Source organism: Hypanus sabinus, chromosome 2 (assembly GCF_030144855.1).
Source record: "Hypanus sabinus isolate sHypSab1 chromosome 2, sHypSab1.hap1, whole genome shotgun sequence".
Lineage (NCBI taxonomy): Eukaryota > Metazoa > Chordata > Chondrichthyes > Myliobatiformes > Dasyatidae > Hypanus > Hypanus sabinus.
The window spans coordinates 46,721,429-46,745,109 of record NC_082707.1 but is presented as its reverse complement, the minus strand read 5'-3'; the positions used below and the strand labels follow the sequence as shown (position 1 = coordinate 46,745,109).

Here is a 23,681-nt window from a genome sequence, read left to right as displayed (position 1 = left end):
TGCCCCTTTCTAGGGTAAGACTATTTGATAAATATCCATTGATTTTAATACTAGCAGTCGGGTTGTCATATAGTGTCTGTATAGTTTTAATAATTGTGTCTTGGAAACCAAATGTATGTAAAACTCTGTAAAGAAAATTCCAATTAACCAAATCAAATGCCTTTTCAGCCTCCACACTCACCACTATTGCTTCGGCTTTATTTTTTTGTATATGATCCATAATGTGAAGTGTCCTTCGTATATTGTCTTGTGTTTGGCGTTGTTGTATAAAACCTGTCTGATCATTGTGTATCAGGATGGGTAGAAGCTCCTCTAATCATTTGGCCACGATGGAGGTAAATGATCTATAATCTACATTAAGATCAGATATTGATCTAAATGATGTGCATTCCATTGTATACTTGCCCTCTTTCGGTATAGCTGAGATTATCGTTTTCTTCCAACTGGGTGGCATTTGTGCCTTTTTTAGAGCCCAGTTCAGTGTGGGGAGTAAAACAGGAATTAACTCATTTTTAAATTTTTTTACCACTCTGCCATATACCCATCTGATCCTGGTGACTTGCTTAATTTAAGCCTACTAATTGCAGCTTTTAATTGAACTTCATTTATGTCACAGTCATTGTTCTATTTTGTTCTTCACTTAAAGTGGGTAACTCTAGAGAATTCAAGAAGGTGTCAATTTGGGTTATGCTTCTCCCTGGAACTTTGGAATATAGCATTTTGTAAAACACTTCAAAAGCTTCTTGAATTTTACTTAGCCTATTTTTTTATCATTTTCGTTCTTGGGTCCTTAATTCTATGGATTGTATTTTCTGCTATCATTTTTTTTCAGTTTTCACACCAGTACTTTCATAGATTTTGATCCATTTTCATAATGTCTCTGTTTCAGAAACATTAAATTTTTTCCTGATTTCTTACATAGCCAAACTATTAATTTCATTCCTAATTTTTCTAATTTTCCTTAACGTATCCTGTGCCAAATTCAATTTGTGTTTTTTTCTCAAGTTCCTTCAGCCTATTTTGTAATTCCTCTAATGTTTTATTTTTTTTCTTATATGAAGATTTCGCTATAATTTTCCCTCTGAAGACAGCCTTCAGAATATCCCATTAAATGGGAGGTGAAATCTCTCCATTATCATTAAATTCTAAGTAGAGACCAATTTCTTTTTTAATTTGTTCCTTAAAGTACGGATCATTGAGTAGACATGAATTTAGTTTCCAAATAGTATTCTTTGGTTGTAGGTCAAAATCAACAAATAAATATATAGGTGCATGGTCACTTACATCTATTGTCCCAATTCCACAGGTGTTTATTTTGTCTTTGTCTTTTCCAAATGTTATGAAATAGTCTATTCTTGTATATACAGAATGGGAAGCAGGATAATGAGTGTAATCCCTTCTGTCAGGAAAAAGATTCCCCCATATATCAATTAAATCAACATCCTCAAAAAGTGTATTAACTTTCTTATGTAAGGATTTTGTTTCATAGGTTTTTCTATTGGAAGGGTCTAAGTTTGGTTGTAATTGTAAATTTAAGTCTCCCCCAAATATCAGGAGACCTTCTGTTTCCGCTACCATAATATCAGTAATTTTCAGAAAGAAACTAATATCACTTCCCGGGGGTGCGCATATATTCAATAGAGTAACTGAATTTCTGTCTATAATCTCCCTTACCAGAATATAACTGCCCTCCTTATCTCCCATTTCAAATACTTTTTTCAAAATTTAGCTTACTTGAGATAAGAATAGCAACTCCTCTCCTATTCCTGATTTATATGTGGAGAAAAACAAATTAGTGAAGCCCATTCTCTTTAGTTTTCTATGCTCATTATCACTTAAATGAGTTTCCTGTAAATATACTACATGGGCTTGTTCTTTTTACATTTTGGATAAAATTCTATTATGTTTGATTGGATTTAATAGCCCATTGCCATTAAAAGAAATGAATTTTAATTTGTCCTTAGCCATCTGTATTTATCTGTCAATGTATCATTGACATTAGCAGAATAAAACTTAATCAATCTACTCGCTGAACAAATAAGAACCAGGAAATGCAAATAATAACAAAAATGGCAAAGAATGTGTGATTCCAAGGCTGAGGTCTCCAGTAGATGACCCTGCTTTGAGCTAGAGGAAATGTCTACCTATGAGGGATAACCCCTCCTACTTGCAAGTTGAGGGCCCCCATTGCAGTATTCATAAAAGTCAGTGACCAAATCCATTACACAGAAAAGATTTCCCTGTGTACTCCTCATATACATATACACACACACATAAATATATATATATATATATGTTACATACATACACATATTTGTACACATATATATATTTTTATTTTGGTGGGGAAAAAGGATTAAGTGAGCGAATAAAGAATAACAACTAAGTAATATAGAATCCACATTATAATAAGTATTTCTCTCCAAATGCTCCACGTCGTGTTTTTCTTTCCACATCTGAAGTGAGAAGCTTTCTGAAGGAGAACTTCCCTACTGCTACGGACACTCATTTCTAATAAATGAGTGATTTTGATCGTGCAAGATGGTTTTTATTTCCAAAACCAGATTTTGTTTCTGGCTATTGGTGTAAGTTTACTTTATATTTTATACTCTAGTTAAAGTTTATTTTTTTGACATACTAATCTTTTTATTTTACTCACTTCAACCACTGTACTTTATCTTTGGTTATTATTATTAATCCTTCGAAGGTGAATTTTTTTTACTAAGATGGCGGTTTTTTCCCTAAAATATATTTGGCTTTTTTTTCTGATTTCACTTTTTTTTTCTCTCGTCTTCTTCCTATAATGCATCTCTTATCACAGTTTAAATTTTTTTTGGTTTGTTTGGGTTTTGACCCAATTTATAAGTTACTGGTGATTATATTTTTTTTGTTTTTTTTTAACTACCAATTATATTAAGAAGTTTGGTTTTAGTATAGTGATTATAATTTCTTTAGAGTTTGGGTGGATTTTTATTTATCCTTTATATACGGAGTTGTAATCTGCTGCTATGGGGGTAGATTTAGTTTCATCTTTCACTTTTCCCAGCCTATCCTTGGCTGAGGTGGTCTTTTTTTCCCTCTTGAGTGGGGGGTGGGAGGTCTTTTTCTAAATTTTATGTTTCTTATATCAGTTTTTTCAGTTTTCTCATTTGGGCTGATTTTGAACTACAAAAATGTCCGCGATGTCGTCACTTCCAGGTCCGCTCCTTATTTTTGTTCCTCTTCCGGGTGCATGAGTTCATAACTTGGTTAACCCTTTATTTACCAAAGGGTTGATTTCAGAAATATGGCTCAGAACATTCATTTTGTCTCTTGGAATACTAATGGCTTAAACCATCTGATTAAACAGAAAAAGATTTTCAAAGTATTCCAAAGACTTAATGCTCATGTTATTTTTGTACAAGAAACTCATGTGAGGAAAGAGGATAAGTATCACTTTTTTAGCTTTTGGAGGGATCAACAGTATCATTCGAATTCGAATGCCAAGGTAAAGGGAGTTTCAATTTTTATTGACTCCTCTATTGCAACATGATATCTTTTCGGATCCGAATGGTAGATTTTTCTTAATTACTGGCTTACTTTTTAACAAAAAGGTTGCTATGGTTAATGTTTATGCTCCAAATGTGGATTGTCCTGAACTTTATGTCCTTATTTACTTCACTACCTAAACTAAATGAATATAAGTTAATAATGGGTAGTGACTTTAATTGTTGTTTAAATCCTTTGATGGACAAATCTAATATCTACTCAATAAGTCGGCCACTTGTATTAACTCTTTTTTGACTGATAATGGAATTTTTGATATTTGGAGATTTCGGCATTCTAAGGACAAAGAGTTTTCTTTTTTCTCACGTGTTTATCATTCTCACTCGAGAATTGATTTTTTTTATTGACTCTTGTTTTATTCCATCGGTAATTGGTTGTAATTATGATATTATAGCCATCTCTGACCATGCTCCATTAAAACTTTCTATTAAATTTACGGATACAGCTTCTAATGCTTGACAATGGCGATTTGATTCTACCGTACTGCAAGATCCGAATTTTATTAAATTTATGAAGGAACAGATCGATTTCTTCTTTTCAACTAATTCCATGGATAATATTTCTTGCGGAACACTTTGGGACACTTTTAAAGCATATATACGTGGACAGATTATCTCTTACTCTGTTGGTCTGAGAAAAAGCATTAAGAAGGAAACTCTTTTATTGGTTGATAAAATTAAAGAGATTGACAAGAAATATTCGATCACTCCTAGTAAGGAGCTTTACAAACAAATGGTTGAACTTCAAACGGAACATAGTTTATTACTTACATCTTCGATTGAAAATCAATTAATGAAAACCAGATCTGATTTTTATATACATAGTGATAAATCGGGTAAACTGTTAGCTAGTCAATTGAAGAATGCTTTGGTTAAACATCAAATTACTAAGATCCTTCAGCAGAATGGGGATTTGACAGTTAACCATGATGAGATAAATAAATCATTTCAAGATTTTTATACCTCGCTGTATCATTCTGAATTCCCTCATGATCGTAATACCATGTGTGATTTTCTCAGGAAATTGAATTTTCCAAAATTATCATCAGATGATCTTTCAATATTAGAAACTCCTATTACGGATGCAGAAATTAAAGGGGTTATTTCCTCCATGAATTCTGGGAAAGCACCAGGTCCAGATGGGTATACAGTAGAATTTTTTAAATGTTTTTCCACTACTCTTTCTCCTTGGTTATGCAGGGTTTTTGAAGAAGCAATTAGATTGGGCAATTTGCCACAATCTTTTTATAGAGCTTCCATTTCTTTAATACTGAAGAAAGATAAAGACCCTACTGTATGCGCATCCTATAGACCAATATCTTTATTGAATGTAGATTCCAAGATCTTTTCCAAGTTACTGGCATCCAGGTTGGAGAAGGTATTACCCCAAATTATTTCAGAAGATCAAACCGGTTTTATTAAAAATCGCTATTCTTTTTTCAATGTTAGGAGATTATTGAATATTGTTTATACTCCTTCACATAGCACTTCAGAATGTGTTATTTCATTAGATGTGGAGAAAGCATTTGATAGAGTTGAATGGCCATACTTATTTAATGTGCTGGATAAGTTTAATTTTAGTCCGACATTCATTTCCTGGATTAAACTGATATATCATACTCCAATAGCCTCGATGCTTACTAACAATCAAAGATCTCCCTTTTTTCGTTTATTTCGGGGCACTAGACAAGGCTGTCCTCTTAGTCCATTATTATTTGATATTGCTTTAGAACCCTTGGCAATTGCTATCAGAGAATCACAGAATATTTTTGGCATTAATCGTGGGACAGATATACATAAGTTATCGTTATATGCAGATGATTTATTATTATTTATTTCTGACCCTGAGAAATCCATTCCTGCAGTTTTATCATTGTTGGCTCAATTTAGTGATTTTTCCGGGTATAAATTAAATCTTAATATGAGTGAATTGTTTCCTTTAAATAGACAGGTTCCAATTTATGGAAATTTACCTTTTAAATTAGTTAATGACTCTTTTATTTACTTTGGGATTAAAATCACAAAAAACTATAAAGACTTATTTAAGGTTAATTTGTTACCCTTAATCGATCAGATTAAATGTTTGTTTACTAAGTGGTCACCACTATCTTTATCTCTGATAGGTCAGATTAATGCTATTAAGATGGTTATTTTACCCAAGTTTTTAAATATATTTCAAGTGGTACCAATCTTTATTCTGAAATCTTTTTTTGTTAATGTTGATTCAAAAATTTCCTCATATATATGGCAGAATAAAAATCCTAGGTTAGGTAAAATATATTTGCAGAAGGCAAGGAAGAAAGGTGGATTGGCATTGCCTACTTTTAGATTTTATTATTGGGCAGTTAATATCCAATATTTGATATGTTGGTTAAAGGATTGCGATATATCTTTTAGCTCTCAATGGGTGAACCTGGAAATTAAATCTGTACAAGGATTTGCATTGAGTTCTATTTTAGGGACTTCTCTTCCCTTTGCTCTTTCTAAATTGCCGAAACAAATTGACAACCCGATAGTTAAACATACTTTACGTATATGGTTTCAATTTCAGAAATTTTTTGGGTTGACTCAGTTTGTTTTAAATATTCCTATTGTATCCAATTGCTTTTTTTATTCTTCTATTATAGACCAAGCTTATTCAGCTTGGAAGACTAAAGGATTACTACGATTTTCTAATTTATTTTTGGATAATTGTTTTATGTCTTTTGAGCAATTATCGAATAAATATAATTTGCCTAGATTTCATTTTTTTAGATATTTACAGATTAGGAATTTCTTAAATACTGTACTTCCTACTTCTTCAAATTTTGTGTCTTCAGGTATTTTAGAGAATTTGTTTGAACTAAACCCTTTTCAGAAAGGGCTAACATCAAAACTTTACAATGTAATTATGAACATACGTTCAGAGCACTTTTATAAGACTAAAAATGATTGGGAAAGAGAACTTAACCTTACTATCCCTATTGAGAATTGGGATAAAATTCTTCAATTAGTTAATACATCATCTATATGTGCTAAACATTCATTAATACAGTTTAAAGTTGTGCACAGGGCTCATACGTCCAAGGATACATTGGCTCATTTTTATTCCTATATAAATCCTATTTGTGACAGATGTCATTCTGAGATAGTGTCTTTAACTCATATGTTCTGGTCATGTCCACTTTTGAAAAAAATATTGGAAAGATATTTTTGATATTATTTCTGCGGTATTGAACATTGATTTACAACCTCATCCTATTACTGCAATTTTTGCTTTACCAGTGATTGACTCACTCTATTTATCCTCTTCCGCTTGTCGAATGATTGCATTTCTTACACTAATGGCTAGAAGATCTATTTTGTTGAATTGGAAAGAAATTAATCCTCCTACTGTATTTCATTGGTTTTCTCAAACTATGTTATGTCTAAATTTAGAAAAAATTAGAAGTGGTGTATTTGATACTTCTATTAAATTTGAAAAGATATGGAGACCATTTATTCAATATTTTCATATGATGTAATATGACCCTGTTCCAAGCCTATTTGATTTTCCAGTTTTGATTTTATATATGTTGGGAGGATCAGAGTTGACGACACTGATGATTTTGTATTTTTGTGAGATATTATAAACAGCCTTTTTTTTCTTTTTCCAGTTTTCTTTCTCTCTTTTTTCTTTTTTTGTTTTTTTTTCCTTATTAGTTACTAGATTATTAGATTAGTTTTATTTGAATTTTTTTTTCTTTTTCTTTTTTCTTTTTTTTATTATATATTATGATATACCTAGGTTTGCCTTGTTTATTTATATATTGTATCGTCCATGATTTGGGAATACTCATTTATACTGTAATCATTGCTTAAGTATTCTTTCATGTTCAGTTGAAATGTGTATGTTTGTAATCCCATTATCTATGTATCAATTTTATTTTGTTGATATTAATAACAATAATAAAAAGATTGAAAAAGAAAGAAAGAATAAGTATTTCTCGAGATAGGTATATCACCATCTACTTTTGCTTCCATTTAGCTTCTCAACATGTTTAAAGTTAGCCAAACCTTATGGCTCTTCTAGAGGGGGTGAGGACTGTCTTTGGAAAACTCCCAGTCACTTCTTGATATATTTTTCTCAGCCTCATCCCATCTCCTGCCTTCTCGATTCTCGCACTATTTCCCAAGGGGAGCGGGATAATTCCTCTGCTAGGCTTTCCCTCAGTATGATCATGTTGACAGGCAACCCTCTGGCCTTCACGTCTGTAGATGCCTCTTCCACTGTCTGATACAGTTGGATCCCATCTCGATATAACACTTGATGTTTAGCAGGGTACAGAGTTTGAAATCTAATCCTTTCTTGCTTTAGTATTTGCTTTACTTCAGAGTATTCTTTACGTTTCTGCAGGACCGCGGGGGAGGGGGTAATCTTGGTCGAAATATACTAATTTATCGTCTAAAAACACCCTCTTCTTACCCTAGGCCCTTTGTAGAATCTCCAACTTGGTACTGTACCGAAGGAATTTTATTATTATTGAGCGTGGCTTATCTTGGGTAGGCTTCAGGACAAGTGCGCGATGCACTCTCTCAGTTTCCGGCTCTATAGTCGAGGGAAGCTCCAGCGCATCCCGCAGCAACCTTCTGACAAACTCCGTCATGAACAAGCCCTCCACTCCTTCAGGAACGTTGTATACTCTGATATTTTTCCCCTGTGATCTTCCCTCCAGGTCAAGCAGTTTACCATCTTGGTGATTTAATATTTTTATTGTCTTACTCAGTATCCATTCCACGTTTTGAACGCGATCTTCCACCTTCTCAATTCGAGTCTCTGCCACCGCTATTTTCTGATTGACGTTGGTGAGTTCTGACTTAATATCATGTAGCTGCTGCTTTATATCTTTCCAGAACTCCCTTATCTCTTTCAGAATTTCAATCATATTCACCGCTTCACCTGAACGAGGCCCAGTGTCCGCCTCGCTAGCACGTGGTTGAGTAGGAGAGCCGCTCGTTGCACTCCTCTCATCTGCAGGCTCCGTAGTGTCACTTTTTTAATTTCCATTCTTTATCCCCATTCTTGCCCATCTTATCCATTCAAATATTTTTGGAAAATATTATATTTGATGGGTTAACGGAGCTTAATACTTATTTTTCCGGAGGAGCTAGTGACTTAAGCTACCATTCTCGACGATGACATCCCGGTACATTTCATCTTCTGAATATATCTCATGGAAGGTGAATCTCGTTGTGAGTATCAGGACAGGAAAGCATCTAATTAGAGGAACATCTGCAGGTGATGGTGATCCCTCGTCTCTGCTGCCTTTGTTGAGTCTTTGAAAGGTGCTGTCAGAGTATTCCAGGCAGGTAACACTGGGGATTTTGGAGATGGTACACACTGAAACCACTGAATGCTGGCTGTACAGAATGATCCTTTAGAGTGCTGAATGAAGGCAAGAGTGGGCTGATTTGTCCAGGATGCTATTGAATTGTTTGTAGCTGCTTCAGACATGTGGAGAGTGTTTAAAGATCAATTTTGCAGAGCGCAGGAAAGGTGCGTTCCTGTTAGATGGATGGACAGGGATAGTAAGATAAGAGATGTCCAGAGAGGAAATATATGTAAAGCTTCAGAAGTTAGGATCAAATGAAGAGCACATGAGGAGTCTAAAGAAGCCAGAAAAGAACCAAAGAAGAGAATAAGGAAAGCAGGAGGGGTCATGAAAAGACATAACTGTTTGTAGTGGCACTCTTCCAGACAGGTGAAGACTCCTCCACTCCTGACCTGTGGTAGTAGTTTATCAAAAGAGTTTGGATCATCAGAAGGTGAGTTATTCACTGTTGAATACAAAGTCATTCTGTGCAACTAGGAAATGAATGAATTCTTGCAGCCACTGCCAGACAAATTTAGTTAACCCTTCTCCCAACAGAGAACCTCACTTTTGGACTGTAATTCTTTTTTGAAACCATCTTCCTTCCCCTATATCTAAGATTTCTGCTCACACAAAGCAACGACTAATAAATAAGTGTTCACAACCATTTCATAAGTGAAAAAATATCTGTATATGTCAGCACTTAACAAATCTATTGAATGGATTCATAAATTGCATAAATCTCTATGTTTAAAATTCAAAATAAGTGGAGAGGTTTACCAACTTAGAGTTCATTTCAATCTAAAAATAATTGATTATCTTTCAATCAAAGCATAAAGGCATAATTTTTTATTACCTACACATTTTTAAGATAAATGCTCAAAAGTCTTAAAATAACAATTGGTATATTCAGTTATGTAGTTACCTTATGGGCGAGCAAAATCCAGAAGAAAGGAATTTAACAACCTTGTCACAATATACTTCTACAAAACTGGGAAAGGCACAGCTCCTCTGCTTCTGAAAACTCTTGATAAGCTTGTTTATCCCATTACTGTGTCTCCGACTATACTTCATTTGATAAGCACCATAGCAACTAAAGATCATTTCAAAACCCGCCAGTGAAATGATTGGCTGGAACATGGGCGTCAAAGTTTCTTCTCTTCTCCTGAGATATTGACCGCTGTAGAGGGCATACAATTTGGTATCCTTCCTTGGTATGAGACAGGAACAATTTTCAGGTTTTAGTGCACACAAGAAATTCTACAGGCGCTGGAAATCTTGAGGCATGCAAACAAATTGCTGGAGGAACTCAGCAAGTCGGGCATCATCAATGAAAGGAAACAACCAGTCGATGTTCCAGGCTGGAACACTTCATCATGGAGATTTAGTACCATTTCTGCAGGATGCCTGTGGACTTCTTGTCACAACGCCAAACCTGAAATACCTGCCTGCATGATGCTCACAGTTCAGAATGACAGTCATTCTCAACCATCTCAACTGACCAACACAACCATGTGCTTGCATTGAATTAGAATGCAAATTCTTCCATGAATGCTCATCTTTACTGTTAAGTCTTAAATAACATGTTGCACACTTAATTCAATTTTTTTTCAATGGTATTAGTGCAGAACTTGTCTGCCAAATGTTAGCAGGAATAGAATTTAGTCAATATCAAACTAATCTCTTCTATATCTCCTGTATGGTTACTTCTAACGAGATAACTACAATAAGTTTGTGGCCTAAGGTAGAGGAAGTCAATTTTAGAAAACCTAGCACATTTATTTTTCCAGATAGTCCCCTCCTACATGTACACACTTAGTCCAGCGGTCATGGACCATAAGAATCTTGGACCTCCAGGAAGTGTCCACAGAAGGGGTGATTGCTAACTTCGTGGCCTAAGGTAGAAGGAGATGAGTTATACACCTCTCATTACATGCACATGCAGGGCAACTCTTTGAGAGATTATGCAGAAAGTTTGAAGTTAATAACTCATCTCCTTCTATCTCAGGCCACGAACTTATCAATCACCCCGATGAGTTATTTACTAAAAATTTAGTTTTATAAAGAAGGAATCCATATGTTTCAAAACTGCTGGACTAATTTGAAAAATAAATGTGCTAGGTTTTCTAAAATTGACTCCTTCTACCTTAGGCCATGAATTTACCAATTACCTCTTGTGTTTGTTCTGTTATGTTAGAGATGGATCAGATAATTTATACGACCAAATATTTTCAAGTTATATCAATGTATTTCTAAGAGCTATCACTAAAAGATTTGCAAAATTGCGGCATTTGTTTCCCCAGCTGATGATATTTGGGAGGGTAGTGATGAGGGAACGTTTTACTACCTTAGTTTTACTCAATTTTTTTACTTTCTTGGTGGAACAATGGTTCACGTTGTCAGTTTTCTCTAAAGACAGTGCTTCAATTAAACAGTCATTGGTGGGACCATCAATACTGAATTGAATTGAATTGAGTTGACTTTCAACCTTCATGTACATGAGGAATAAAAATCTTTACGTTACATCTCCATCTAAATGTGCAATGTGCAATTTATAGTCATTTATAATAAGTAGTATTACAACAGGATAGTCAGTATAACATAGAAATACACTTGGGTCAGCACGAATTAATCAGTCTGATGGCCTGGTGGAAGAAGCTGTCTCAGAACCAGTTGGTCCTGGCTTTTATGCTGCAGTACCATTTTCCAGATGGTAGCAGCTGGAACAGTTTGAGGTTGGGGTGACTCCAGTCCCCAGTGATCCTTCAGGACCTTTTTGCACACCTGTCTTTGTAACTGTCCTGAATATTGGAAAATTCACATCTACAGATTCACTGAGCTATCCGCACCACTCTCTGCAGACTTCTGCTATTGAGTGAAGTACAGTTCCCATACCAGGCAGCGATGCAGCCAGTCAGGATGCTCTCACTTGTACCGCTATAGAAAGTTCATAGAACTTGGGGGCCTATACCAAACTTCTTCAACTGTCTGAGGTGAAAGAGGTGCTGTTATGCAGACCACGTGAGATCCTCGGTGATGTTTATGCCAAGAAACTTAAAGCTGTTTGCCCTCTGAACCCCAGATCCATTGATGTCAATAGGGGCTAGTCTGTCTCCATTCCTCCTGTAATCCACAACCAGCTCCTTTGTTTTTGTGACATTGAGGGAGAGGTTGTTTTCTTGACACCACTGTGTCAGGGTGATGACTTCTTCTCTGCCTCGGTATTATTTGAGATTAGGCCAATCGGTGTAGTTTCATCAGCAAATTTTATTAGCAGATTGGAGCTTGGGTGGCAACACAGTCATGGGTATACAGGGAGTAAAGGAGGGGGCTTAGTACACAGCCCTGAGGGGCACCTGTGCTGAGGGTCAGAGGGGCAGAGGTGAGGGAGCCCACTCTTACAACCTGCTGGTGATCTGACAGGAAGTCCAGGATCCAGACGCACAAGGCAGGGTGAAGGCCAAGGTCTCTGAGCTTCATATCAGGCCTGGGGGGAATTATGGTGTTGAAGGCTGAACTGTAGTCCAAAAACAGCATTCTCACATAAACATCCTTCTTCTCCAGATGTGTAAGGACAGTATGTAGAGCGGTAGCTATTGCATCGTCTGTTGATCACTTGTGTCAGTAGGTGAATTGTAGGGGGCCTAATGAGAGTGGTAGCATGCTGCAGATGTAGTCCTTGACTAGCCTCTCAAAGCATTTGCTTATTATTGAGGTGAGTGTGACAGGACGCCAGTCGTTCGGACATGTTACCTTGGTCTCTTTAGGTACCGGAACAATGGTGAATGGTTTGAAGCAGGGGGGCACTCTACACTGAGAGAGGGAGAAGTTAAAAATGTCTGTGAACACACCTGCCAGTTGTGCCATGCACATCCTGAGTACCCGCCCTGGGATGCCGTCCAGTCCCGCAACCTTGTGACTGCCCACTCGTTGGAAACTCCTGTGTACTTCAGCCTCAGAGATGACCACGGTGCAGGTCACTATGCTAGATTGACCAAGCTGTGAACATTTTCAGCAAAATGGTTCTCAGTTGTGTCTAAAACCTTGGCAAAATCCAAGTTACCGTAAACATAATACTGACTTGCAAATATATCACTATTCCTTCCTGATCCATGGTTTAAAATCCAAAAGTGCTTTCACTGCAAGACTGCTGTAGTTGAAGAACAAGGCTCCCCACAAAATTTTCTGGTCTTTGAGGTATGGCCAAGAGGAACTGTTAGTCCCAGAGACACAAAAAATAACACAAATTTTGCTCTGTGCTATTTACTTTGTCCCAGTTAGTGAACAAGGTCAATTTAAACTAATGCAGGTTTTCATTTAATATCTGTAATTTCTATTCTATTTTGCATTTTTATTGTTTTAACAATACTCATCCAAACAAATTAAGTCATCTGCCAGCTATGTGAGGAATGAGGATGCCGTTGAGCAGTTTAGAGAGATGATAATTGAAACTCTGAAATATCAATGAACTAGAATCATAAAAATTTCTTTATAAAATTTGAACTTTTCAGTTGTTAAGATTGGTAATAGTAGTGATGGAAAAGAAAGACTGTGGGTTCTGTGCAATTTACATACACTGACCAGAAGCCAACACACCCACCGCGTAGGCAAAGATCATACTGGAGGTTATTTTACTGTTTCCCTCTTATCTTACTTCTACAGTCATCCTGTTGCATTTCTATTTCACCAGCCCTAAATTATCTGCAGTATGAAACATAAAGCTTAAGGAGTTATATTCTGGCACAACAAGACAGCTCTAATTTTTGGACAAAATGGATATGCTGATATGAGAACACTTAAAATTTTTCATCTTTGTCTTATTCAATTGAGCCAAAAGATAGTAACTCTTCATAATTATTCTTCTCCATTCAATCAAATAGTGATACTCTGGGACTGTCAGGCTTTTTGTCTGTAGTCCACTGTGTAACTACGGCTGCCTGACGAGAAAGCTGTACGCTGCTGCTGAATGTCAGCATGAGTGGGCAGCAAGGTTACCTCGCCACAAACCACTGTAGTTCTTCTGGTGACGGGATTCCCACCGTGCTATGGGGGATAGAGTTCCATCATTTAAATCTAACAAGATCAATCTAACTCCTTCTACTACATAGTTCGCTGTTTTTTCTATTATCCATGTGCCTATTTATGAGTTTTTAAATGCTCCTAATGTATCTGTAACAACCCTCGATATTATCTACAATATCATCACTCTTCGATTCGTCTGCAAATTTGCTAATGCACCCTTCACTTTCTTATTCAAGCCATTTATAAAAATCACAAAAAGCAGGCATCTCAGAATATCATCACTAGTTGCTGACCTCCAGGTAGAATATGCTCCATCTACTTCCAACCTCTGCCTTTTGTGGGCAAGTCAACTCTGAATCCCATGCTCTCTAATGTTCTGAATGAGCCTATCATCAGGAACTTTGCCAAATGCCTTACTGAAGTCTATATACACCACGTCCACTGTGCTACCTTCATCAATTTGTTTTGTTGCTTTCTCAAAAAATCTGCTCAGGCTCGTGAGGCATGAACGGCCCATTACAAAGCCATGCTGGTAATCCCTAATCACACTATGCTTCTCCAAACGCTTGTAAATCCTGTCTCTGAGTATCTTCTCCAATAGTCTGTCCGGCACTGATGTAGACAATGGGTCCATGATTCCCAGGGTTATCCTTATTACCTTTGCTGAATAAAGGAAAATTTGCCACCCTCCAATCTACTGGTGCTATTCCTATGCAAAGGTCATAAACAAAGGTGCAGTAGTCACTTCTCTCACTTCCTGTAGTAACCAGACATATGTCTCGTCTAGCCCAGGTGACTTATCTATTCTAATGTTATTCAAACTTTTACAATATGATCCTCTTTCTTATGCTGTCATGTTGCAATACATCAGTCTATTTCACACAGTCCTCATGTTCCTCAAGCTCCCTCTGAATGCTGAATACTGAAGAAAAGTATTTATTAAAGAACTCCTCTACCTCATCCAACTCCAGACACGGACCCTCTATTTATCTCAGATTGCTCCTATCATTACTCTAGCCATTTTTCTTCTTCACGTAGAATGCCTTAGGGATTTCTTTAATCCTACTTGCCAAGGCCTTCTCATGTCCCCATCCAACTCTCCAACGCTCCTTCTTAAGCACCTTCCTGACTACCTTATAATTCCCCCGATCTCTGTCTGATACTTGTTTCCGAATCCTTAAGTATGCATCCTTCCTCCTCTTCACTAGATGTTCCATATCACTTGTCAGCCATGGTTCCTTCACCATACTATCATTTCCTTGCCTCAATGGGACAAACCTATCCAGAACCAAGGACGAGATCCCAATGAGAAAAACAATAAACTAGCAATAATTTTCCATTAAGGCAGCTGGCAATCTTTAGTTTTGTGCTGCTGGAGGAGAGATCGGGAGTCACAAAATCCAGTAAGGTTCACTCTGGCTCTGTAGGAGATGACAGTTAGCCCCTCTCCAGAGCTCACTCCATAGAAATGATTTCATTAACGTCCTAAAAGTCATCCATTTCCCTGTTGTGCAATATGATTGAATCTACATTCACTCCCCGCTCTGGCTCCACGTCGCAGATCCCAACTACTCAATGCACACTGACACTTTTCCTCATGTCAGTTTGGTTCTTTTGCCATTCAGCTTTTTCATTCAGATTCTTGACCATCGTCATGATTTGAGTAAATTCTCTCTGTCCTTTCTGTCTAGAATGTGTAAAATTTTAAATGTTACTGTGGATTGCTCAACCCTCTCTGTTCTGTGAAGAATGAATGCAACTTCTCCACTACACACAATGCAGCTAGCATCCTTCCTCACTGGAGTGATTCCAGTACCTTTCATATTATGAGCAAATCTCATTGTAAGTGAATCTCGTTGTGAGTATGTTCTATATTCGTCAAGACAGGTGAAGACTATTCCACTCTTGACTTGCGGCAGTTTGGGTTATCATAAGGAGAGTTATTCACTATTGGATATAAAGTCATGCTGCAGAGCGGGAAGTGGATGAATTCTCCCAGCCACACCCCGGCAAATTTACTTAACCCATCTCTTGATAGCAATAGTGAACCTCACTGGTGGACTTTACTTCCTTCTTAAAATTATCTTCCTTTACTAATATCGAAGATCTCCAGTCACACAAAGCAATGACTAATAAATAACTGTTCACAAAGATTCCAAGGTTCAAAGTTTCATTTGATTATCAAAGTATGTATGCAGAGTACGGAATAGAACGCTGAGATTTATCATCTCTAAATATTCATGAAATACAGAAAAACCATGGAGCTGTGAAAGAAAAGACATCAACCCTCATCTCCACATGAAAAAGAAACAGATTCTCGCAAACCCTAAAACCCTAATATCCTCTCTTTCAAAAACATAACATGTCACACCCAAGGAAAAAACAATAGCAACAGTAACATCAAACCCCCCGACCACCTTTGTTGCAAACAACAAACCAACAGATCGCCCACATGAAAAACACCACCCAAGACCAACAGAGGCCAAGACCCCAACTATTCACTCACACAAGGACTAACATATCGCCCTGAAGGACATCAAAGCCCCAAACCTCCAACCCACCAGTGGGCAACAAGAAAGAAATCACAAAAAACCGAAGGAGACCAATATAAACTATGGCCCACATCAATAATCATGTGTAACATGCTGGAGGGTTTCACTGATAATGTAATGGTTTCTCTGTAGCAGCAATGTTTGGGTTACGACTAGAGATAATGGGGTTAGGAATACTGTTGTTTCTTCTTGTGAGCTGGAAGAGACATTTTCACGATCTTTTTGGCCAGGGAGAGATGAGGAAAGAGATGTGAATGGAGAGATTTGTTAGACCACCAGACGCGGTGGACTTGGAGCGTGGGTCTGAAGGGCAGTGACAATCAGAGGAGGCCAATGGTGGACAATTGATTTATCAGTGGGCTATAACTTTGTGCAACAGACTGTTTAATAAGATTGGGCACTTTTATATTGTTTCTTTACTAACCATATAGTCAAAGTAAGAATTAAAAAGCTGAATCATTTAATCGTATATTGTGTATTATTTGTTATTTTGGGGTACTGGTTTGTAACAGGGGACACATCGCGCGGCATCTACCCAAACGAGATTTCTTATGTTTGGCTGGGCCAGGGATTATCACTCCCTGTGCTAAACCGCTAGCCAAAGCAAGAGTTACAATTGTGGGGGCTAGGTTCAGGATTAATTCCGTTGAATGCTGTGTGATTACCCTGAGCAATGAACCAGTGGGGCAGATATTTGTACTCCAGAGCTGGGGCGAAAATTTCAAAGACAGGGTTCTATCATTTCTGTGAAGTGAGGAGAAAGAGTGGTGGGATTTGGAACGTCTAATTAGTCCACATCCCCGATGAAGAGTGAGAATTCTGAGGAAGTATCCCCCTTATTTCTCTGGAGAATAAATGGAAAAATCAGATTCAAAGTCCCAGCTATGGCAGGCTCTGCCTATTCTCTGGAATAACGCCCACCCTAAAGGGGAGGAGAAGTATGCGACTTTGGCGGAGTGGACCTCTCAGTTGTTAGATGTGTGGCAGTGCTCTGATGAAGAAAAGTGATGCACCATCGATAACTCTCGGAGACATGAGTCAAGATAGGCTTTTATTGGCTGGAAGAAAGCACCATCAGCAGCAAGAGCCCACCACACAACATCCTGGAGACTGAGGGAGGAGCAGTGCCTCCAATCGCCTTTATACAGTGGTCTGTGGGAGGAGCCACAGGAGCAGTCAGCAGAGGGGCGTGTCCAGACAGGTATATGTAGTTCACCACAAAAAGCGACAGAGATTGGTTGAAAATTGCAATGGGCGGGCCACTAACATTGTCAGAACTGTCAGGTTGAAATCTCCTGTAGCGACAGCTGTCAGTGATCTGCAAGCACTGTATGATGCTTTTGGTCCGACTGGAAGCCCAATGGAGCTCACGTTGGGGTTTCAGAACATGCAGAAGGAGAAGGGGGAGAAGCTTTCTGCTTACATTTTTCAGCTAGAGAGGCAGCTATTTTGCTTGCAGTGCAGAGGGGTCATTCAAACGGCTGAGGTGGGTCAGTTAAGAATGGACCAGATAGCCAGGAGTGCCCAGTCCCATGACCTGATTATTTGGGGTCTCCGACAGTCTCGTAAGATGTGCCCCCCTCCATCTTTTGTTGAGCTGATCAGAGAGGTACGGGAAGAGGAGAACGTGGCAGAAGCACGGAAGGACTCCGTCAGCAGGGTACAGTCCTCGGTAGTGGTCCCCTGCGGTGAGGTGACCCCGGGGAGCAGTAGAGGAGATTGTGGCAGAGTTCAGAACTGAGGTGTCTCAGCTGTTATCAGCAGGTGTGACCCCTCCCCCCCCGTATGATGGAGCTGATGGGGGAGGGCAGATTCCCCAAGAGGGCAAACAATGTGGAGGGCTGCTGGCAGCAGGTGTCACACCAGAAGGAGACCCGAGTACCTCAGCAGGGAGAGTCACTGGGAAAACTTAGAGGAGACCCAGTGAGGGAATGACCTGGTGTCTCTGGGGGAGCACGTTCCCAGCAATGTACCAAGGAACTCCCGAAAGCGAAAGACCCTATTCCTGAAAACTTAGTCGGTCCATGCTCCAGTGTGTCACTACAAACAGAGGGTATTTATGCTAAAGCCATACTCAACACCAGGTCTCAGGTCACGTTGTTGTACCATTCATTTTACAACCGGTATCTGAAGCATTTACCACTGACCCCATTCAGGGTACTGCAGATTTGGGGTCCCAGTGCTAGTGGTTATCCATACAATGGTTATTTGTCCGTGAAACTGGAGTTCTCGGAGGCCGATGTGCAGTGTCTGAGGTTCTTGATACATTAGTGCTGGTTTGTCCAGACCCTGTTCAGAATTGCGGTGTTTCAATTCTCGTGGGGACCAACACTCCTCTTGTGAGGGGGCTCATAGGGGGCTGCAAGGAGAAGGCTGGAGAGAGCTTTTTGGGGACATTGTCCTTCACCCGGGGTTCTGAGCTGCTTTTGAGGAAGTGAGTGGCAGCCCTGGGCCAGATACCAAATTTAAACGTGGGACTGTGTGGTTCAACCAGTCAAAGCCAATGGTGTTACGGCCTGGAGAAGTAGCGAGAGTGATGGGGACCCCTAAATTTCCCAGCGTGCCTGAGGGCAAAGCCCTCTTAGTGGACACTCCAGACAATCACAAGGCAGAGATGGGATTTCCTGCTGGGGTACTGGTGAGGCCTGAACTGTAGAAGCCCTCAGTTGTACAGGTGAGCTGGATGGCAGTGATCGTCAGGAACACTACGAAGAGGGAAGTTGCCTTAAGTAGGGGATGCCCCGGCGCATTTGTTCCCTGTGGCAGTAATGTCTAGTGCCCCCGTGAGGCACACCAGGGAGAAACTACTGGAAAAGGGGAAAGTTGACCACTGTGTCATTCAACTTCAGGGACTCCCTGGTGCCGCCGTGTTGGAAGAGGAGGCTGGTAGAGAAGATTTTGAAGCTGGAAGGTGTCTTTTCCACTGGCAAGTTTGATGTGGCCAAGAGCTTGCGTCACACTATCCGGGTGACCGAGGACACCCCGTTCAGAGAGAGGTCACAGCGACTGGCCCCTGCAGAGGTGGAGGACGTTCGGCAGCAGTTGCGTAAATTGAAGGAAGCTGAGATCATCACCGAGTCCTGAAGCCCCTATGTGTCCCCAGTAGTAGTGGCCCAAAAGAAGAACGGGAAGGTACGGCTGTGAGTGGACTATAGAACTCTGAACGGGTGCAACATCCCTGACCAGTATACTGTCCCGAGGTTCGAAGACACGCTGGCCCGTCTGAATGGTGTGAGATGGTTCAGTGTGCTGGACTTGAAGAGTGGATATGACCAGCTCTCCGTGAGTAGACCGACAAAGAGAAGAGGGCATTGATATTTCCTCTGGGATTTTTCCAGTTCGAAAGGATACCCCAGGACATGTCAGGAGCCCCTGCAACCTTCCAGTGGGTCATGGAGGAGATGGTGGGGAATATAAACTTGCTTGAGGTATTGGTATATCTGGATGACCTCATAGTGTCTGGATCCACCTTGGAGGAACATGAAGCGAGGCTGCTGAAGGTGCTGGGCTGCCTGAAAGCTGAAGGGTTAAAACTTTCCCTGGACAAGTGCCAGTCCTGCCAAACGTCTGTTAGCTATGTCAGACACATAATCTCATGGGATGGAGTAGCTACAGACCCCGTTAAGATAGAAGTGGTGATCACTTGGCCAAGGCCCCAGACTGAGGGCTCTGCACTCGTTCCTCGGGTTCTGTGATTATTATTGGAGATTCGTGAAAGCTATGCCAAAGTGAGTCACCCTTTGATAAGCTTCTGTGTGGTTACCCTCCCTTGTGGAAGAAAGGGGCAGGAGGGTGGAGAGTATCTTAGCCTGTCTGAGCACTTTGGACCGAGGTGGGATGTGAAATGTGAGGAGGTCTTTCAGTCGCTGAATGAGCTGCTGACCCAGGCGCCAGTGCTGGTTTTTCTGGACCCCCAATTGCCGTACGTACTGCACACGGATGCCAGCCGAGAGGGTTTAGGGGGCATCCTGTTTCAGAATCAGAGCACTGGGTTGAGGCCTGTTGCTTTTGTCAGCTGGAGTCTGAAGCCCTCCGAGAAAGCTATCCCACGCACAAGTTGGAATTTCTGGCATTGCAATGGGCGGTGGTGGATAAGCTGAGTGACGACCTCTAGGGGGCCAAGTTTGAGGTGAGAATGGAAAACAACCCCTTGACTTATATCCTGACCTCAGCAAAACTGGATGCCACAGGCTATCAATGGTTGGCAGCGTTGTCTGCCTATGATTTCAGCCCGAAGTACCGGCCGGGGAGCCGGAACATTGATGTGGATGCTTTGTCCCGATGGGCACATGAGGGACTGGTCAGAGATGAGGTGTGGGAGAACGTTCCTGCCCCTGGGATGAAGGCCAAGTGTCAGTTTGCCATCACTATGAAGGCAGAGGGAAAGCAGGGGCGGGGTCAAGCAGTGGATCAATTGGGGGCTTCTGTTGATGCCATTCCCCAAGTTTACTGTAACCTGACTGTTCTGAAGACAAATCAGCTGCCGGAATTGAGTTCTGGGGAAGTGGCAGCTGCTCAGCGAGACGATCAGGGCATTGGTACTAATCGGTCCGCGGTTGAAAAGGGAGACATGGCTCAGGCGGAGAAGATAAAACATGCTTCGGTGCCTCCATTACTGAAAGAATGGCCTCGGTTGGAGTTGAAGAACCAGATCTTATACCAGGTCACGTCAGCCCTGGAAAGACCCCGGCGTTGCCAGCTGGTTCTGCCCGAGAAGTGTTGGAGGTTGGCATTGAAATCACTTCATGATGATTCGGGACATTTGGGAGTGGAAAAGACCTATAGGTTACTGGCCCTGGATGAAGTCGGAGGTCGAAGAATACTTGCAAGTCATGCATTCGATGCAGATGGCGGAAGACACTGCCTAGGCAGGCAGCTCCCTTGTCCCACCTTCGGAGTGCGGGGCCTCTGGACCTGGTGTGTTTGGATTTCCTGTTAATGGAACCTGAAGCCAGCAACACGGCGAATGTCTTAGTCATCACAGACCACAACACCAGATATGCTCAGGCTTTTTCAAGGCTCCAAGGGAAGTCAGAGCCGAAGGTAGTGGGGACGAGTTCCCACTGCTAAACAAAAGCTCTTCATGATGGTGTCGCAAACAGCCTCTGAGAACCAAGTCCAACTCCTGGCCTTCACGTGTGGCATAGTTCTTATGCCCGGCAGAGCTGTTCTCACTGACAGGAGAAGGGGCAAAGGCGGGCCACTGGTGTCTTAGAACCAGTTGCTCCGGGCAGATGGAGCTTGTTATCCACGGATGGTAGCTCATCTAGGAGGGAGAACTCCGATTTCAAACTTCCGCTGTCTTACGGCTATACCCGCTCATGGGAAAGGCTTTGGGAGTAAACCCCGAGGAAAAATCCAGAGTCGGAGTCCCGAAGGTGGCTGACTGCCGTACCCAGCACCGGCACGGCAACTCCTGCGATGCTGCTGGCGCCAAACTGTACCGACTTTCGTCGTTCCTTTAGACCCGTCATCAACATGGAGAGGGGGTCCCACTGCATGGGCAACAGACGGATCTCCACATCAACTCTGCCTTGGCTTGCACACTGGAGAAGCCACTCCCAGTGACTACCAGAGGCACAGTACCCATTGTCAACCATGACCGACGGAGCCCAACTAACTGACTTTTCTACCAAGGACCAGAGGGCATCTACGGTGACAAGTGTATTTTGGGAGTATTTCATTTATTATTGCCTTCCCAGGTTGATACATAGAGACCAGGGGCAGGACTTTGAGAGCAGACTCATGCGTGAGTTACTGGGCATGCTTGGAGTCGAGAAGTCGAGGACCACACCTTGATCCCCAGGCAGAGAGGACCTTGCTAGACATGCCTGGGACCCTGAAGATCAGCAAGAAGAGCAGGTGGAGTCAACATATTAGGCATCTGGTTCACCATTATAATGTGCGTGAAACGAAGCTACTGGGTACTGGCCGTATTATCTGATGTTCGGGCGCGAGGCGAGGTTGCCCATTGACCTTTGTTTTGCAACTGATGAGGGTGACTTACCACCGAAGACTTATCTGAAGTATGTGTCTGACATGAGAAGAGAGTTGAAAAGGGCTTATGAATTAGCTGAGCTCGCGGCTGCCCAGCAAAATCAAGGGAATAAGAGAAGGTATGATCAAAGGGTGAGGTGTTCTCAACTCCTGCTGGGAGACAGAGTCCCCATAAGGTATTTGGGGCGACCTGGAAAGCTTAAGTTGGTTGAACGCTGGCAGCTCTGGCCTATATAGTGGAGAGCCAGATGCCAAACATACCAGTTTTCCGGGTGAAACCAAAGGATGGGAATGGGCCTGTCAAAATTCTCCATCAGAACCACCTGTTGCCCCTGAGAGGTGCAGGTAGACCCAAAGCCTGATTTGGAGCCTACGCCAAGTAAGAGGGCTCCTCAGAAACACAGGGTGGTTACCAGGCCACCAACAGGCAAGGTTAGGCCAGCCCCCACCCCTGAGAGGGGTACTGATTCAGAGGATGAGGACCCGGATGTGGGGTGTATGCTGCCTTTCACTAACTCCCCATTGGTTGAGGTAGAGACTCCCAGCCCCTTCCCATTGAATCAGGTGAAGTGGGGGGGTAGGGCTATCTGTGGGCAGCCTGGGTTGCAGTGGGAGGCAGCGGGGTTTGATCACAGGACAGAGGGCTCCAAGTTGCAGGTGGGCACGAGTGATAGATCGGGGGAGGCCTTACCGGGTAGACTGGAAGTATCCCCAGTAGTGTCGGAACATGAAGAGTTAGATGAGGGGGTGCAGAGGTCTCAGAGAATTAGGAGATGTTACGTAGCAGCAGCAGCCGATCACAAGTGAGTCGGGTTTTAATATTAAAACCACTGTGTTGTCTTTATGGCAGTTATTTAGTTATAATATTTTCGCTTAGTAATTCATTTGTTAGTATTTTCTAGTTAGAATTAGAGGTGTTTAAAGTATATTCATTGCCTGTAAAATATATCGGCATGCGATGACGTCACATCCGGTTTCGCCGCGTCTTGTGGGGAAATAGCGGTTTGAGATCAACACGAGGGTGGGGGCTCACCACGAGGCAGACCCGAGCAGAGGTTGTTTTGCAAGCATTAGAAATCACAATGAGAGCAACGCTGTAAGTTAATAGATAATCGATATATTGAACTGAGATGTTAACGCCGATCCTGTTAAAAGTAATGACGGTCGATAATGTTTATGTTTTTGTTAGTTAAAGAGTTGCGGATAGTTTGCATTGAAGTGTATTTAAAGTAATC

The 23,681-nt window shown here is 40.9% G+C and overlaps 1 protein-coding gene across 1 annotated transcript in view; it reads right to left on the bottom strand.

Moving 5' to 3' along the window:
• LOC132403496 (uncharacterized) overlaps positions 1-23,681 on the bottom strand; it is a 47,494-nt gene that overhangs the window by 7,939 nt on the left and 15,874 nt on the right. Inside the window, exon 4 of the mRNA XM_059986901.1 lies at positions 9,801-10,085. Coding sequence (XP_059842884.1) covers positions 9,801-10,085 — 285 coding nt within the window. The remainder of the gene's footprint in view (positions 1-9,800; positions 10,086-23,681) is intronic.